Raw genomic sequence first — 15,179 nt, 5'->3', positions numbered from 1 at the left:
AGCGTTCCTATAAACTCCTTTTATTGCAAATCATCAAACCCTATATATTTTTTATGCGCTTTAAAGACACTGTACCATATTACTTTTAACACTTGTGGACCCATCTCTTTATTTTGCCTTGACAGTTCCATTTCTTTTTACTATTGTGTGTCTAACTATTTGTTTTCATTACATGTTCTTTTTCGTGGCCAAAAACTTTTTGCACCTGACCATCCAATTCAACTGTGTATTACAGTGAATAGTTAAAATATTCAAGCCAGTTATGCCTTTTAAGTTCACCTCAGCTATAAAATATCTTTGGGATTAATTTTTGTGTATCATACACTGAAATATTTTATGTGATAATTGATTTATTTTACTTGAATTTTAGGGCACATGTGAGCTTATACCAACCAAAAAAAAAAAATATGTTTAACTTTGTAATTTCAATTCTAAAAGCTCCTAATATAATTGGAGACGAAGTTGTTGCCTTCATGAAGATCATACACAAAATACTTCATTGCTCAAATTGTATGATTTTCATCTTTATAATTAGCACTACATAATTGAAATTAGTGGTTCTCAAAAGTGGTAAATTTAATACTCTTTGTATGTATAGCAAAAATGAAACCTTAAAACATAAATTGTAAAAAAGAAATCACCTTCTATGAAGTATTCGATTTTTTTCTTCCGATGAAAATGACATTTCAAATTTTCGTTTCTCATCTTAATTGATTGAAATTGTGTATCATTAAGATTATTCTTATTTTAGCTGAACAAAATATAAATTGTTAAGTAAAGCAAAAATCAAACAAGACTACTAAAATATCATAAATGAAGTTCTATCTTGTAGTTGGGCCTGTGCTGGCACGGGCTCCGACCTCTAGTATAGATGACCCTTCATTTGTCTTTAAACGGATTAAGGTAATCTGAAATGAAAAGGAATGATTGATAAAAAGGTTTTAGCGGAAAAAAAAATGTTTGTTGGGGCAATAGTGTCATTTAATTTTATAAGGACATTTTATTATTTTAACTTTTCACTTGGTGTTCCCACTTATCTCAGAAATGCTCAAAAGGGTACTTCTATTTCTTGTGATTGAGTTTTATCAAGTCTTTAGCTGAGATCAGGATTCTACAATGTTGCTAATGAACAAATTGTTCTGCAGTCTATTTAGATTAGCTGTCAAATTCTTAATTTTGATTCCACCATTCTCTTTCGTATCCAGGATTTTGCATTTCATCTTTAACTATCTTTTTGATGATCAAATATCATTACTTGGACGCGTTGTTAAATATGTACGTGTTCTTGATGCTTGTTACTTTTGTTATTACTCACTTGATATTGCCTTTCATCAATCATTTTAATTTGTTTCTCCTTATGTTTTTTAGGTGGTTAACATTTCAGACCATATTTTTAAAATCAAACAAGAATTTGAAGCTCAACTGATTAGTGAAGATGCCAATCGAGGTCGTGCAGATACGAATGTCAGTATCTATTAAAAGGACATGCCTTTTGTTCATAATGCTTTTCTTTTTTCCTTGTAATGATTCAATTTAAAACCTTCCTCTACAATAATACATTTCTTGACTATCCGTTTATCATTATAGACTACTGGAGACACTCGTATTGAGGGCCGGAAACGTGCTAGGTATACTCGAGATCAGCTGCTGCAACTGAGGGACAGTATTCTAAAACTCAAACAAGAAGTTGAAGCTGAACTGTGTGTTGAAGATTCTAATAGAGATCATGTAGATACCAATGTGAGTATCTGATAAAAAGTTACTCCCTCTGTTTCAATTTATTTGTCTCTTCGTAAGACAGTTCAAAAATATAAAGCGTTTAATCTTACGTTATTAAATCAAAGTTGTTTAATCGCTATCTTATTAAATACGCAACACGGGTGTAAAGAGTTACTAAATATAGAAAATGACATTCTTTTTTTAAAGAGACTAAAAATGAAAGTAAGACAAACAAATCAAAACGGCGGGAGGATACTTTCCCTTTCTGATTCTTGTAATGACAAGAACACCCTCATCCACAACACATTGTACCCACTCAAGGAAAAAGATAGGAATTATTGCTTTTCTGCTTCGTTTGTTTCTGTTACTTTCTTCCAGTATGCACTTTTTGTTGCCAGAAGATGTCTCATTTATGTTTCTGTAGGTGCAGTCTCAGACTCGTTATTCCGAGCCACAGTTTGCAAGAACTCCGATATCTCACAACCAAGAGGTACTTCCTAATTAAATGTTTTCTCTATTGTTTACAGAACGCACCCATTATTTATCCGGCTTTTTTGCTACTAGCTTGTCCAAAATTGTAGTGGATCAGGAACTTCAGTAATTGAGTTATACAATGTCTTTGCAGTTAGTATGAATATAGAATTAGGTGTTGGGGGATGCAGTAATGTTGGCTGCTTGTTAATCATTCAAATATTGATAAAATTTGGAAGGTTTTTGCAATGACGTGTGACACTCCCTCTGTCTCAAAAAGATTGTCTTGGAATTTGAACGTATGTAGCTTTAACAAATAAAAAAGACTTTTAACGCCATGTGTGCTTCAAACAAGATCTTAAATATTTACAATACTGTAAATCATCTCATAAAATTAAATTATTTCTATATATAAAAATGTGTCAATCTTTTTGGACAAACTAATAATTAAAGTAAGACAATTTTTCTGAGACAGTGGGAGTGACAATTTTTCTGAGACAGAGGGAGTATGTCATTTTCTTCACACCTCTCAATTTTTTTCTTTTGTGTCTGATATGAAACTATGTGTAAGTTCCTGATATCAGAAACCTTTGTGAATCAGGGAGGACCTGCTCGTAAACTAATAAATGCTAAGCTTCCATGCGCAGCAACTCGAAGAGGCAATCTTTCTGACAAAGATTGTATCTTGAAGACTGTGCAGGGGTGATTTTCTTTCTCTGTATTAGTTATCCTTTTAATTCAAAAAACATACGCTTAAAATTGTGGTTCAATCCTCTCTGTCTTGCTGTCCATCTTTCGGTCATCCCCATTTGCTGCTTAATAGCCTTTTTGTTAGATGCCTGAGTGTCTCTGTTATTTAGACCACAATATAAAACTTCATTTGATGTGTCGTCACTTGGCTATGAGGCTGCTTTATGTGTGTACTATTATTGCAGAGAGAGGATGTGATAAGAATGGTGTTACTTGAAAGACAACAACATATCCAGTGTAATTCCACGGGTGGGGTCTGGGGAGGATAGAGTATACACATATCTTAATGGCTAATGCTATCTCGTAGAGATAGAGAGGTTGTTTCCAATAGACCCTCGACTCGAGTAAAACAAAAAAATAACGTGGAAACAAAAAATATAAAGATTAAAGACTAGAAAAATAAGATAGGGGAAATTCGAGAAATTCAAAAAAAAAAAAAAATCGAGAAATAAATTCTCAAATCTCAAAAGGAATTACTAAGAACCCTAATTGATTGTAATAGAGTTAATTAGGGAATTAGGGTTAATCATGTTTACTAGCAGATTCAATTCAAGAACTTAAATGAAAGTGATCTAGACCCCTAATTGAATAACTAAATACAATAATTAGTATAAGACTAATTACCTCCTTCAAATTAATCGAATAAAAACCTTAGATATCAAGCAAAGAATTACTCTTACCTCCTAGAAGAAATCGTTCTTGTAAGATTGTAAGATAAATCCTAAGTAGCCAATACACAAAGATGTTAAGTAAAGAACTTTCAATAATATTGATAATAATTAATGTTTTAAAAAGAACAAAATCCACCCCTATATAGAAAAATGTCCTACTCTCTGCCAATAAATAAGTAGTAAAATCTAACTAGGAAGCTTTAAACTAGGAGACTTTTAAATTAGGAACAACAACAACAACATACCCAGTATGATCTCACATGGTGGGGTCTGGTGAGAGTGGGGTATACTCAGACCTTACCCCTACCTTGTGGGGCAGAGATGTTATTTCCGATGGACCCTCGGCTGAACAAACTTTTAAATTAGGAAAGCATGTAAAATTAATATCACCCTTCTTCCTAAAACTACCTAACAAGAAGTAAGACAAGAAGTGCCAAATTTGCACTAAAAAACTTAAAAATACCCTTTTTGGCGCGAATTGCAGCGCCCTTTTGGGCATGATTCTCAGCCCACATAGAGCCCCAATCTTCCTACTATTAGGCTTGGATTTGGATCATGCAATATGTGTAGCAGATAACCCATCTTCGCTACAGTGTTGGACCCATTCTTGGGCTCTTCTTCCATGATCAGTTGTAGAGAATAGCAGAAGAAAAATTAAATTGGGGAGACCTTCTACTAGCTCAAGATCATTAATAAAGATGGGAAGATTCAACTAAAGAATAGGAAGCTATGGAAAGGAGAAGGAAGGTTTAGAATAGGAGAACTTGGTTATGGAAGAAGGCTTTCTTCAATTGGATTTATATTAGATTGGTCACATATGACTAAGTTCACCCCTATTTATACTTGTCTGGGATTGTTTTAGAAATTTTTCTAGATACATCTATAAAAAAAATCTAGTAAATTTTTATCTTCTAGCAATACTCTAGAATATCTAAATATTTCTTTATGGTACCACATTAGGCTGTTCTAGAAACTTATTAAATATCTAGGCATTTTTGTAGCTCCAAAAAATCTACTTTATTATTTCACATAAGGATCTTGATTTTTCATTGAAGCCCAATAAACTTGGCTTGACATCGTGGCGACGGTCTTCTTAGGGCTTCTATGGCTTCATCCTTGACTATGGAGCTATCATGTTACCTAGTCTGGATGTTACTATGCATGAAGTCCTGTCTCTGTGTGTGTGTGCATGTGTCTGATTAAGTAAGGATGCATGTGGTTCTTGGTTTCGAATGTTCTATTATTAGAGAAATGGTAATTCTATTATGATATTATTTGAAGATACTAACTAATATTGATTTGCAGTATACTCAACCAGCCAACTCTGAAGAAATTTGATCTCCTCAAAGGTCAACTGATAGATTCAGGGATAACTAATGTACACACTCTAGTGGTCTGTCCTCCCATATCAGGGATACATCTCTATTTGGTGTTTTTTTTTTTTTTTTTTAGTTCAAATTTTCCCTTGTTCGCCTTGGAGATTTAACGTGTTTTCTTCTTCACTCCAGGGTGTTGTCTCCTTAATATTTGACCAGGCTTTACTGGATGCAACATTGTGCCCGATGTACGCCCAACTCTGCTCTGATCTCACTAAAAAGCTGCCGCCAATTCCTTCTGATAAACCTGGTGGCAAAGAGATTACGTTCAGACGTGTTCTATTGAATAAATGTCAGGAGACATTTGAAAGTCCTGATAAACTTCGAGAAGAGGTGAGGAAAATGACAGCCCCTGAGCAAGAGTCAGAGCGCAAGGCCAAAGATGAGTTGATCAAATTGGTCACCCTTGGCATTGTACGGTTTCTTGGAGAGCTTTTTAAGCAAAAGATGATCACCAGAGGGATTCTTCATAGAATTATTCATGTTCTTGCTTGCTTGCTTTTGTTCATCGGGTCTTTTTGTGCAATTCTCAACTCTCCAATACCTTGAACGTGTCCAACGATTTTCTTTGCTTGTTTTGTTAACAGGACTTATTACCCTACCATCCCAAAGGTTGTCCGGCAGAAGAGAATGTTGAAGCCATTTGTCAGTTATTCAACAACATTGGCAAGCTGCTCCGTGAGAACCAAGAAACAAGGATCATCGTAGATGGGTGCTTTAACCTGTTGCAGAAACTGTCAACAAACCCTCAGGTGTCTCCACGGCTGAGGCTTTTGGTTTGTGATGTGCTGGATTTACTTGCCAATAACTGGGTCCCTAAGCCGATTTTAATTGTTTGATCCTCTGAAAATTGTTAAAACAGTAATAGCTTGACGAGCTAACCGAACTTGCCATTTTGCTAACATTAATGTGGGATGTCAAAGCATATATATGTGTCAATCTAATTGTTGTTATATTGTCTAGGAACCACCTTGGTTCAGTTTTAATACTGCTAGATGTCTGAATTCTGGAGAAGTTAAAGTTATCTTTCCATTTGGATTCACTTGATTAAATTCTATGGAACTTCCAGTCTAGAGGGATTAGATAATTCTTTTTCGTGTATTCAGATTGCTTAGACTAGAGTGCTTATGTTCAGTAATTATAAGGTCTGGTTCTAGTGTTTATATGAACTAGCAGATGTACAAAGTTCCAGTTTGGTTGAATAAAGTTTTCCATTTATCGACAAAAAAAAAACTCTATAGAACTTGCCTTATGAGATGGTGATTTACAAGAATGACGATGGGTGATCTTGAACTTTTGACTCCGCTTGTCTCATGGTAGAAACCATTTTTTATTTTTGGCATTGAAGGTTTGTGCATGAGGTAAGCAGGGGTGTGAGACTAGTGGAAGTGTCAAGTTTGTTTATTTAATGGGTACTCAACTACAAACTGATAAGAAATAGAATCGGGTCTAACTCTAACCCAAAAGCTAGAGTTGGGCTCTTGGAATTAGGTTGAATATAGCATCAAATCGTACTTGTTTGGCATGATTTGCATGTCATATTTCTTTGTAGCTTTGAAATCATGATCATTTGGTATGGTTTGTGAGAAATTCAACATGCCAACTTGGTTAAATTTATCACGAAGTCGTGACGATTTGTCATGACTTGCTGGCGTTGTTTTACCATCTCTAGCTCAATTTAAGTGTATTTTAGTCCAATTTTAATCGTTTAACTTCAACGATCATTTTTGCACAAAAGTCAAAATTGAGGACAACATTTAAATAGTAGCGTAAAAATATTTCTTTTATGCTAATCACTCAAAAAACTAGCTAGAATTCTCAAGATGGAAGAAAGCAACCCCATCCCACACCAAGGTGGAACACTAAAACAAACTTTGGCATTTTGCATTTATTTTGTTTTGGATTCAGGAGTACGTTTCCTTTTCTTTTTTGAATTTTTCCTTCCCTTTATGTGTTCCAGATTTGCCATCTTGAATTTAGTTCTAACCAAAGTTTCTTTTTTATTTATTTATTCTTCATTTCGAATTCTTTATTTTTGTTTTCTAATATCCTTATTTTTATTAAGGAAATCTTTCTTCTTCTCCCCAAGTCATGTGCTCACCGGTGTCCAAAAGGACCAAATTGAATAACACAAGAAATAACTTATTGGACAAAATTCCTTTAAAACATGAACAAAACAAAAAGAATAAGGCAAAAGCATGTGTTTTGAATTATGGTGCTTAAGAGGATTCCATCATCAATCTAATTCTCCTTTTTCTTTAAGACTGTTGGGAATCAATTCCTTCCTTTTCATGACCTTATCTCTTGAAAAACAATCTATGTTCTTTAATTTAAATCACAAAGATAAATTCGTTTTAAATAACTCTAAAACATAAACATATACCGTTTTTGTGGCATTATTTTCCTTTTAGTAAGTTTTAGAAAAAGGACATCTTTTTTTATTTGGAAACAATTTGATTTTAAACTTTCTACTTTACACTTGACGAGATGATCTTAAAGCCGCCACACAAATATCATACTCTCCCGTCCCAATTTATGTGATATAGTTTGAGTAGGCACGAAGTTTAAGAAAGAAATAAAGACTTTTGAAACTTGTGGTCAAAAACAAGCCATAGATATTTGTGTGGTACGTAAATTATTTCATTAAGGATAAAAAGAGTAGTTTAAAGTTAAATTATTTCTCAATATTGAAATACATCATTCTTTTTGGGACAAACTAAAAAGTAAAGTGCATCACATAAATTTTGGACAGAGAAGCAGAATATTTACCACTAGAAGTTCCAAAAATCTTTTTATCTTCTTAATCTTTCGTACTTAGTCAAACAAATTTATACATATAGTGAAAAGGAATGAGCTACTATATGATACTTCCTATTTAGCAGCTAGTGGATATTTTTAAATTTTTTCTTGATTTAGCAATATTTATGACTAAGACAATATGATCTGTGAATGAGAATTAGATTCTCAAAATGCCGAAATGGGTCCCATATATTATGCTTGTAGTTCCATCACACATGTGAATTATATGAAAGGGGAATGCCATATTTTAAAGCTTATTCAATGAGATGAGAATTAGATTCTTATTCCCTTTTCACTACTCATTTTCAAAAGCTGGCCCTCAATTTAATTGTTCAATGTCTAATTGAACTGCATTATTCAAATTGTATTTTTCAAGCCAGCACATTGGCTACAGTACTAGACAAGTTTTTTTTAAAAAAAAATTCTGCCTCGATGTCCGGTATCCACGTCGACACCCCACTAAATTCAAATTCAATGAAGGAGCACCTACCACTCCACCACAAGTCTAGTTGATTAGACAAATTCTTTGCCAAAATTTTTAAGATTCTTTCTACATTTGAATATATCTTTATAAATAGCCCTAAAACACTTTACTAACTCTTAGGTAGAACTAATTTCACAACAATACCCCATGAAAACTCTTGTATTAGTTTCATGGCTTTGCCTCATTATATTCTTGAAAACTTTGCCATACTCATCTTGCACCTCAATCCCAAAATCCACAGTTCATGAACTCATCTTAAAGAATGAAAACAAAGGAAAATGTAAGTTTTCCAACTTTCATCTCCTCTCTCTCTTCTTTTTTCTTACTTTTTTGTGTAGTTGTTTTGGTTTGGATTTTTCTAAAAGTGAGTTAATTTTATTAATTGTAGTTATATTCATGTTTGATTATCGTACAAGAAAATGTTTTCAACATATCCATGTATGTCTTCAAAAACTATTTGTTAAACTTGATTATTAAACAATTATTGTCTGTTCAATAAGAGAAGTATTACACCATCAGCTCATCTTTACTTGTTATAGTAGGTAATTTATCTTTTTTTCAATATTACGAATCTGATATTTTAAGGATGTAATCAAGTAGATATTCCTTGAATAACCTGAATTCTTTTTTTACATTATCGGTGTATCTAACTTAAACCCGTTAAATTATCAAAATATGTTTTCAATTGAAAGAAAATAGACCCTTATAAATAGTAATAACCTTTATTCAAGATCTTGGTCTCTTAAGACTAGCTTCATTTAGTCATTTGGTCAATTCTTGGATTTTCTCGGTTTTACCACATTTAACAGTGTAAATTTCTTATAATTAAAGAGTTTAAGTTCTATCACTACTTGTATATCTAATGTTTACCTAATCTGATCACTTGTCGAAAGGTAATCACATATAACTCTATTTAATAGCCTTAATGGTAACCTAGCTAGAGTTAGAACAAATGTAAATAACACAATATAACAAGTTAAATAATAATACGTTGTTAAATAATTATCATATTAACCGTGTATATAACTTAAATTCATTAAATGAAATCTTCCTGCAGTTGCAAATGATACATTGCTTGAATCAAGAAGTACAAAGAGCAACAAGGATGAACATAAAGATGTGCATAAAATTGTTCATCACAGAAAAGGAGCTTATGGTGGACCAGACCTTCTTAGAAAAGGGCATAAAAAGAATGGAGCCAATAGTCACAATTTTGAAAGGCCAATTTTAGTGTCTTCTTTGTTATTTTCTCTTCATGTTGCCTTCACTATATAAGATGTGGGATAATAGATTGTGATAGTTGAAAAAAAAAAGGGGGTTTCTCTCTTGTGCACCTTTTAGATTTTATATATATTCTCATTTTACTATTGAGCATATGGAATTTTTCTTCCCCTAGCTAAAATATTAAGTCCATTTGTAGTTAACAACGTGTTTCGATTGTTATTTTTCATCGTCTAATAATGTATCATACTGTATTATGCTAGTGCAACAATGTTTGAAAGATTGTTCTACTTGTTGTCACTTAATAACATTTTTCTCGTTTGATTTACTGTAATTACTGCCTTATTAACTCAATAAAATAAAAGATGAAGTTTGGTAAAGCAGAAATCTTTATTTTCATTGCATTTGAGATGTTCCTTATAATGTTTTTACAGTTTAAATTTCCATCACCTTCTAATAAAGCTCAATATGGTCGTTAACCCAAAAAAAAAAAAAAAAAAAAAAAAAAAAAAACAAAAGTGCTCAATATGGTCTTAGTAGAGAGTAGGCTGACACTGAATGCTTCTAAACTTAAAAACAGTAAATTCTCCAAATGAAAATTAGATTTGGTATCAATTTCTTCTAAATTCTCAAATCAAAACACCAAAATTGCTAAAATCCGATAGCTTCTTTATTGATATGTCATCGTAAGAACTTGGATCATAACAAATAGTGCATGCTAATTTGAATTTCAGATCAGAATATAACAAAATTCTTAACTATAGATTTTCACAGCTGCACCGCTGTGAAATTCCATTACATTCTTTACATTCGTCAGAAATTCATATTGTTCACATAGTGTGGTTGCAAAATGGCACATTCTTTACATCCACGATAGCAGGGGTGACAAAATTAGTCCATAAAAATATGAGAAAATGACCTAATAATACTACTTAAGACTCTATATTACAAAACATAAGGGTACTTTTCCTTAGTTACAAAACATACCAACAAAATTACAAAGTATATCAGATTTTGATTTAATGGGATCCCACAATTTTATTTATTTATTTATTTTTAAGGAAAAGAATCTGATTTTAAATGTGGGCTTAATTTTAGGATAGTTACCAATCAACTTATTCTACTTTTTTAAAAGATTTCTCTGTCCCTCTCCCTCTCCCTCCCCTTCTATGATAGATACCATTTCCAGACCTAAAATTCATCTTCTCTCCTAGAATAAATTTTCAAACCAATATTACAAAGTATTTTTTTTATTACTGACCTATGTATTAATTGTATATAAAAATTGGTTTGTATCGTTTTGAGATATGAGTGATCATTATGTGTTTGAAATATTTATATATTATATAAACTGTAGTTTTCAAAAATGTTGAAAACTAATATATGTATGAAATTTGCTATATATCATTTGGATATATGCGGTACAATGTATATGAAATGCGAATAAATTCGATATGAATTAGTGTATGAAATGTGTATGGAATCTGGTTTGTATCAATAAAAAAAGTTATTATACATATATACTTTCTCATAATCTATACATACTTTGATCAGATTTTATACAATTTATATGTACTTTATCATAATCAAAATATATATACTACTTTTACACATATTTCATGCACAAAAATTATAACGAATTTGTACAGTTATACATATTGCATACAAAAATTTATACATATTTATTTTCTCGTGTATGAACGTTGTATGGAATCTAGTTTGTATCAATTACAAATTTATTATACATACTTTGATTATATTTTATACAATTTAAATGTACTTTATCATAATCAAAATACAGATACGATTTTTATACATGTTTCATTTATAAAAAATTTAACGAATTTATATGGTTATACATATTGCATACAAAAATTATGCATATATGTTTTCTGGTGTATGAACTTTGTGCATAAAAATTACCGATTAGAATGGACTTTTTGAGTAAAATTTGGAGAAAATTAGGGAATAATGTCTCTTAATTTTGAATGGGGAGAGAAAGGGGATGAAATAAAAGAGCAAAAGTTGGAGAAAATCAGGGAACAATATCTCTTAATTTTGAATAGAGAGAGAAAAGTGGATAAAATAAGGAAAACAGTTTATTTAATGTGTTTTATTTACTGCTTTTTAAGTTACCTGATTCGTATAGATTTTGTAACAAATCTATTAATATATTTTGTAAACTGAAAAGTATCGTCATGTTTACGTAAATTTACCCACTTACTATGTACATACATGTTTTTTGCCTAAAAATATGGCCCCCCAAACCATTCAAGTTTGGGTTGGTTCTTGGCCCGTCCACTTATTAGCCGGACCCATTTCAACCTATCTAAAAAATTGGCTAATATGTAGTCTAAATTGGGTTGATATGTAGCCTAAATTAACCCCTAAAACCTTGTCAAAATATTTTTTAAAAGACACTTTTTTATTAGATATGTTGTATAGGCATAATAAAGAAAATTTTAATTTTGTTAGGTGGGTTAAGTTATGACCTGCTTTTTAGCCCATTTAGCCCTACACATTTCAGCCCAAGTAATTTTTAGGCGGGTCATTGACTCCCATTTATTAAGTTAACCCATTTTGACTTGACCAAATAAGCACCCCCCACCCCCCCACACCCACACCCACTAAAACAAAAACCATTTGACACCCCTAAAGTAAGCTATTGTATTTACATATAGACTATCTGCATATTGAGGAAAATGTATAATGTAGCCACCTTGCGGTGATAGCCTCCTTTTGCAGTATTAGACAAAAAAAATCAGTACTTGTAGAGATTATTTCTTAGCCTTATCTCATTTTCCGTTTATATATTTATAAGGTTCCAAATTCAATTTTAACCTTTAGACACAGGTGAAACTCTGAGTAGCATAGCTGAACAACTAACAAAATGTAGAGGCCTATCATGTAGAACTTTGTGAGTTGGAGTTATTGGCAGTCAATAATTGACAAAATTAGCCAACTCACATTGTGGTAGAAACAATACTAATGAATAAATATTTATAATTTCTGCGGAAATCCTTAATTATTAAAGGTAATATAAAAGGCTTATATTAAGCTTCAAATTTAAATTTATGTTACATGATTCATAAGAAATCACAGCCCCCAACCAAAAAGATCAAGTTTGGAAATTAATTTTCTTGTGTCCGATTCGACCATAAATGCCTATTTTTCCTTCTACTTGTTTTTCAATAAAGTTTAAGATCTATTCTACTTGAGGCAGTGACATTAATTTGCTGAAAAGGCAATTAAATGTTTCATTGACCATTTGAAAATTGAAAATTTGTTTTCTCTATTTCTTTTTACCACATTTATTGATAGAAATCAAGGTACTTTTATTGATAACATTAATTAGATATATTAATCTGATTATAGGATGGGCTTGTAATAAATTCACAATATTTGTTATCCTTAGCTCATTTTGCTTTTATTTGTTTATCTCGTTTCGATTGAATTTTAACCTTTAAACACAGGAGATATTCTGAGTAGGATAGCCAAACATGAAACAACTAACAAACTGCAGAGGTTTCATGTAGAACTTTGTTAGTCGGAGTTATATATGGGCAGTTAATAATTGACAAAAGCTATGGAATTATCAACTTATACATCAATTAAGGTGAAATGATCTGAACGATACGAATATTCTCATCAAAATGTCTATTTGTGTCATATTAAATGTTTAGCAACGGAAAAAACTAATTTTTTGCCATTTTCATGAAATGAGTAAGCAGAATTGAGAGTCATTGTAGTGTTTACTATACTACTATTTGAGTTAGTTCACTCTGATGTACGGAGACGGAGGAGGAGGGGTGGGGGAGGGGGGGGGGGGGCTGTTTGCGGCTACTCCAAAGAAAAGCAAAAGAACTTGCATGAATGATATAAAACCAACGAGTTAATTTCTTGGACGGTCATCCAAGTTTGAGGAATTGCCTATAAATATCACTTATGTTTCAGAACACAAGCCACTTTCTATCCATACTCTCAATACAAATTGTATAGTTTTACCTTCTTAGCAAAGCGATTGAGTTTCCTAACAAGCATTCCCAGTAAACACTAAGAGGAAAAACGCAATATCCCTTGACAAAAATCACTTCTTTAACATAGTTTATCCATAGAAAGGTCGGCATTGAGATACCTGATGAAACATGTCAGGTTGGAGAACATTAAAAGCATATTAATATGACTTTGGAGAGAAAAAAATCATGTAAATCTGGTAAAAGAAGAGTTTAACTGCTCACCTTTTAGTATAAAGCATCACTTCCGGTACATTCAAACAATCAAATATTCGCCACTTGGCCAAAGTATTGTAGCAGACGGACTACACTTAATTTGCAGTTTCATTCTCTTCAGGTCAGCCACTGTTAAATTCAAGAAAAAAATTGACCTTGACGACATTAGTAATTGATCAAGTTTGAAAGACATCATTTTAAATCTAAGATTAATGATAGCACAAGTGAGTGAGTTGTGTGGTTAAGGATGCAGGTTCACAGAGTTGAGCCAGTTGGATAGCTTACTTAGTCCATTCTGATTGTGGATACACCCAGGGATCATTTGGTTGCCGGTTAAAGAGGAGTAATCCACGTATTAAGAGTAACATAACTTTATAGATTGTTTGGTTACAAAAATGGGAAAATATAACATCTACACAAAATCTAGCATAACTAATTCATGTATTAATGATCCGTGCATAACTGATTCTTGCATTACTAATACATATATAACTCTAACTAGCAACCAAACGTCCCCGTAGTATTGGTTGGTTATTGGGCATGGCTTTATTTTAGTTTAATGTATACAAACATACATATCTGACTTTGCAAAGTTAATAAAAATGTTTCATATCCAAAAAGTAACATCAAAAACTATCTTTCATCTTACGGAGTTCGTAGACAGAGTCTTTTGTGTATTCCTGTTTACACCAAACATGGAACAACAAGAAGTAGTTCCTTTTTTATCTTCATGATTGAATTACCCTTGTCCTCAAAACATCTTGAATTCCTTTCTTTCCATACAGTCCACCATATGCGTTTAGGGATTATGCCCCATCTATTTTCCTGACCTCAGATCTTCTCCCTTTGTTCCAACATAACAGCAGTCCCCTAGCACTCTTTGGCATTGTCCAGGAAGCCCTGATAATGCTAAAGATATATTCAAAAGTTGTAGAGTCACCCTGCAATGAAAAAACGGATGGCTGATAGTTTCTGCCTCTTTTCCACAAAGGTGACATTTAGAGCAAAGTTGTGTTCCCCTCTTCATCAGATTGTCTTGTGTTAAACAGGCCTTCTGATTACTAACCAATAAAAGATGCCACTAGTACGGGATATTAACTCTCATATATGCTTTTAGGGCCACAGTTAGTTCAAGATATTGGTCTGGTTAAGCATCTGATAGGAAGATTTGACAATCTTTCCGACTTGTGTCCTAACCACCATACCTTGTCATCTTCTTGTTAGAGTTTGACCGGAATTTCCTACCTTATTTGGATGTTATAGTAGTTGTGTTTAACTTCAAAAAAGATTTTTTGGAAGAAAAGATTTTCTTTGTGAAAAAGGACTCTACCATACTTATCCCTTTTCCTGGAGGGAAAGCTTTAGACTTCTATAAATAGAAGATCTTTCTTCTCATACAATAACACAATAGTATCAATATTGTAATCATTAAAAAGTCTTATTTAGGGGGAGATAATTC

At 32.4% G+C, this 15,179-nt stretch overlaps 1 protein-coding gene and 1 long non-coding RNA gene across 2 annotated transcripts; both read left to right on the top strand.

Moving 5' to 3' along the window:
* Window positions 1-1,029: 1,029 nt before the first annotated feature.
* LOC132040708 (eukaryotic translation initiation factor-like) lies at window positions 1,030-5,857 on the top strand. The gene is made up of 8 exons (XM_059431367.1): window positions 1,030-1,056; window positions 1,369-1,464; window positions 1,588-1,740; window positions 2,144-2,209; window positions 2,792-2,892; window positions 4,917-5,004; window positions 5,120-5,470; window positions 5,575-5,857. The coding sequence occupies exons 1-8, from the start codon at window positions 1,045-1,047 to the stop codon at window positions 5,824-5,826; spliced, it is 1,119 nt and encodes a 372-aa protein (XP_059287350.1). The 5' UTR covers window positions 1,030-1,044; the 3' UTR covers window positions 5,827-5,857.
* Window positions 5,858-8,182: 2,325 nt separating this feature from the next.
* Window positions 8,183-9,825, top strand: LOC132039837 (uncharacterized). Its single transcript, XR_009410494.1, has 2 exons — window positions 8,183-8,550; window positions 9,328-9,825. It is a non-coding gene; the product is annotated as an uncharacterized LOC132039837 (long non-coding RNA).
* The last annotated feature ends 5,354 nt before the right edge of the window (window positions 9,826-15,179 follow it).

Source organism: Lycium ferocissimum, chromosome 12, assembly GCF_029784015.1.
Source record: "Lycium ferocissimum isolate CSIRO_LF1 chromosome 12, AGI_CSIRO_Lferr_CH_V1, whole genome shotgun sequence".
NCBI lineage: Eukaryota > Viridiplantae > Streptophyta > Magnoliopsida > Solanales > Solanaceae > Lycium > Lycium ferocissimum.
Note: the sequence above shows the minus strand (reverse complement) of the source record. Positions and strands in the feature narration are given on the sequence as shown.